General features: G+C 41.1%; 1 protein-coding gene across 1 annotated transcript; it reads left to right on the top strand.

Annotated features, from left to right (window-relative positions):
* The first annotated feature begins 847 nt into the window (after positions 1–847).
* LOC122246381 (uncharacterized) lies at positions 848–1947 on the top strand. The gene is made up of 2 exons (XM_043004928.2): positions 848–1124; positions 1746–1947. Exons 1-2 carry the CDS (start codon positions 917–919, stop codon positions 1931–1933), a joined length of 396 nt encoding a protein of 131 aa, XP_042860862.2. The 5' UTR covers positions 848–916; the 3' UTR covers positions 1934–1947.
* Positions 1948–2746: the final 799 nt, after the last annotated feature.

The raw sequence follows: 2746 nt of genomic DNA, 5'->3' as shown, positions 1-2746 counted from the left end.
CACCATTCGATATAAAGAAATCTATTGATATCTCTCGTGATACAAATGAAAATGCTTGTATGGAGGCATTAAGGGTATTCTTGCGTTATCATTTATGTCTCCTTCATTTACCCATCAATTTAACATCTCCTTTCTAAAGAGAATATGTAATATACCGGGGTGTGCGTGCAATGTCAAAGACCCCGGTAGATCCTCCTAGTCTTAGATCTGTAATGCATTTTATGAACTGGCATTCACTTACTAACGTTCTTAATATAAAATGTAAACGTTTTCAGTATCAAATAATCTAATTAAGAGAGCCATATTTCTATGGCTCAGGATAGGAAATATAACAATGTTCTCTTGTTTACCGTGGGACCCCCAGCATACCACATTGTGAATAATCATGAAAAACATTTTAAATTAAGAATATACAGTTCTATTCATCATTCAAAATGTGCTTGCTATTCATTTGATATAGGAAATTGCAACACTAGCAAGTAATGATAACTATAATCAGTAACGAAATATAATATTCTCTATACCGGGGTTACTTACAGCGTTGGGCCAAAGCGATGCCAATGTGTAGGAGGTTTGTGTTTGGACTCTACCATATTTGTTTCGTCACGAAACGATTTATAGTGGAGGCTGTTTGGTAATATCTAGTCTAGACATTTAAACCTTTTCCATGCCAATAAAAGGCCAATACATCTTTGCTAAAATAAATAAAACACGGGGATAGTGATTGCTTTGCAAAGCACGTATTCGTCATCCAATATTCTTGGTGGTGATCCCGTTTCCTACAAAATGCAACCTGGTTATAAGGACATTTTAGTCATAGGCCCAGTGTACCGAAGCAACCAGAAGACAGGCCAGACATACAGCAGAGAGTGAGTGTAGCAATGATGGTGGCGCGGCTAGTAGAGACTGCGCTCACATGCAGCCTTTGTCCAGCACCACTGGTAAAGCGGCTGTACCCTCAGAGTCGCCAGGTGTTCGTCCCCCACCTACAACAGCCCATACGTACAGTAATAGAGGGTTACCATATTTTGCTATACTGTGTAGAAGAGTTATACCGCTGCTTATGCTCTTTCGTGTGCTTGCTGAAAGGTGTTCCAGCGTCACAAATGCGTCACCCATACAGTGTAAGAGCACTATCCTTCATACCTTTACGTTGTATGGTTATGTTACTGCGTTGCAGTGTGATCAGATTGCCGAAATTTATCCATCTTGTGTACTGAATTTTTACTGAAATAACTATAGAGAAGAACGCCAGGAATGGTCCATAATGATTCTGTGAACATATGGATAATATTAACTATGATGCAGCCATCACTGGTGGCGGGTAGGACTTTACAGAGCAGTGGGGGTGGAAACGGCTCACTCCCTTGTTACATAACAATTTATGCTGCAGTGAAGTTGGCTTCTTTTTTATGTCACAGGGCCGGCAATATTTATAATTTATATGCAAAATAGCATTCTATTAGCCAACAAGAAAGTTTAATACATAGGAGTAGAACGAGTCCGGCGCACCAAACAGATTTAACATTTCTGTGTAAACTGTGGTTTACGGCCTTAATACCCTATGCTGCCCTACCACCCCCTCTCTACGTGCCGTGTGCGCACATACGCTACCCTATTTGTTTGTGCCCAGCGTCTCCACATGCCTACCAGATTCTACCCACGTTGCAAAGCCTTACACCAGTTCAAGTTACGATGTCATGGATAATGATTACGAGTAATCAACTACTTTCTTTTCGTTACAGACTTGGCCTTCTCTTTAGCGGAAGTCGAACAAAGAGATGAAAAATCGGAGTCTAACGCTCTCAACATCCCAAGTTCAAGTGACAAGTCAGCTCTCTGCCGGATGTACAGGTCCTTCCCGCATCCGGGGGTCGAAGGGACGAGGTGTGGCAATGATACTCCAAGAAGTGACGTTACGATGACGCTTTAGCGACTTCAAATGTACTTAAAATTTCATTCGAATTTCACGAAAGAAGGAACAGCGCGCCTAGTTGTAGCCGGTGGGTTATCGCTCACTTTCCTATTGATTTTTATGCTGATGATATCGTTTGACAGTTCTTCGTGTGTCAGCATAGTGAGAGTGATGGATAGCAAACTTTAACAGCATATTGAGAAAAGGAAATGGAAGTAGTATACAGTTCTTAGTTCCCTGCATATGCTTCCGTGTCAGATCTATGTTGTTATACTGATAATGTTAAACGGGTTGGATTTTGCATTTTTGTTTTTCTGTTACCGAAATTAAAGCGCAAACTACATGTTAAGCATAAACAAAACAACAGTGAAGAACTGCGCTCTTTTCACAGCAAAATTGGAAATCAGTAGTGCACCCGATTTTTAAAGTAGATGCTACACAGTCGAGCAACAGTTCAAACTCCACGCGAACTTGACGCGGGAAGTGTAGGTCAGTAGATCAATTTTGAGAGAGGCGGACCGGCAGAGCGCGGGAAAAGGCCTACCAACCTCACAAACGATGCGTGCGTTGGCCATCGTTCGCCGATGACGGGTTCTGGCACGCACTTCCGCATTTTCCTTCAGCAGTTCTCTTTATGTACAAGTAAAGAGTTTCTGATATATTGCAAGTAGAACCCCTTTGAAGTCATCTATTTTTTTTTAATTTCGGGAAATTATTTAGCAATGCTCATTAGATTTGTATAATGGCTGCGTCGCGTGCATTGTAGTCGAAGTAGTATTTTATCGAACCATTTCATTGTAAAACAAATTGCATATGATGACTGCAATTGAT

This window comes from Penaeus japonicus, unplaced genomic scaffold, assembly GCF_977035675.1.
Source record: "Penaeus japonicus unplaced genomic scaffold, GWHDUDI00000001_assembly GWHDUDI00000031, whole genome shotgun sequence".
NCBI classification, from domain to species: Eukaryota; Metazoa; Arthropoda; class Malacostraca; order Decapoda; family Penaeidae; genus Penaeus; species Penaeus japonicus.
This window is presented reverse-complemented; position numbering and strand designations above follow the sequence as displayed.

Excerpts from the sequence above, each read along its gene's own strand:
- LOC122246381 (XM_043004928.2), top strand. The coding sequence starts at position 917 with ATGCAGCCTTTGTCCAGCACCACTGGTAAAGCGGCTGTACCCTCAGAG. Across the intron at positions 1,125-1,745 it reads AAATGCGTCACCCATACAGT|ACTTGGCCTTCTCTTTAGCG; the intron begins GTAAGAGCACTA and ends TTTTCGTTACAG.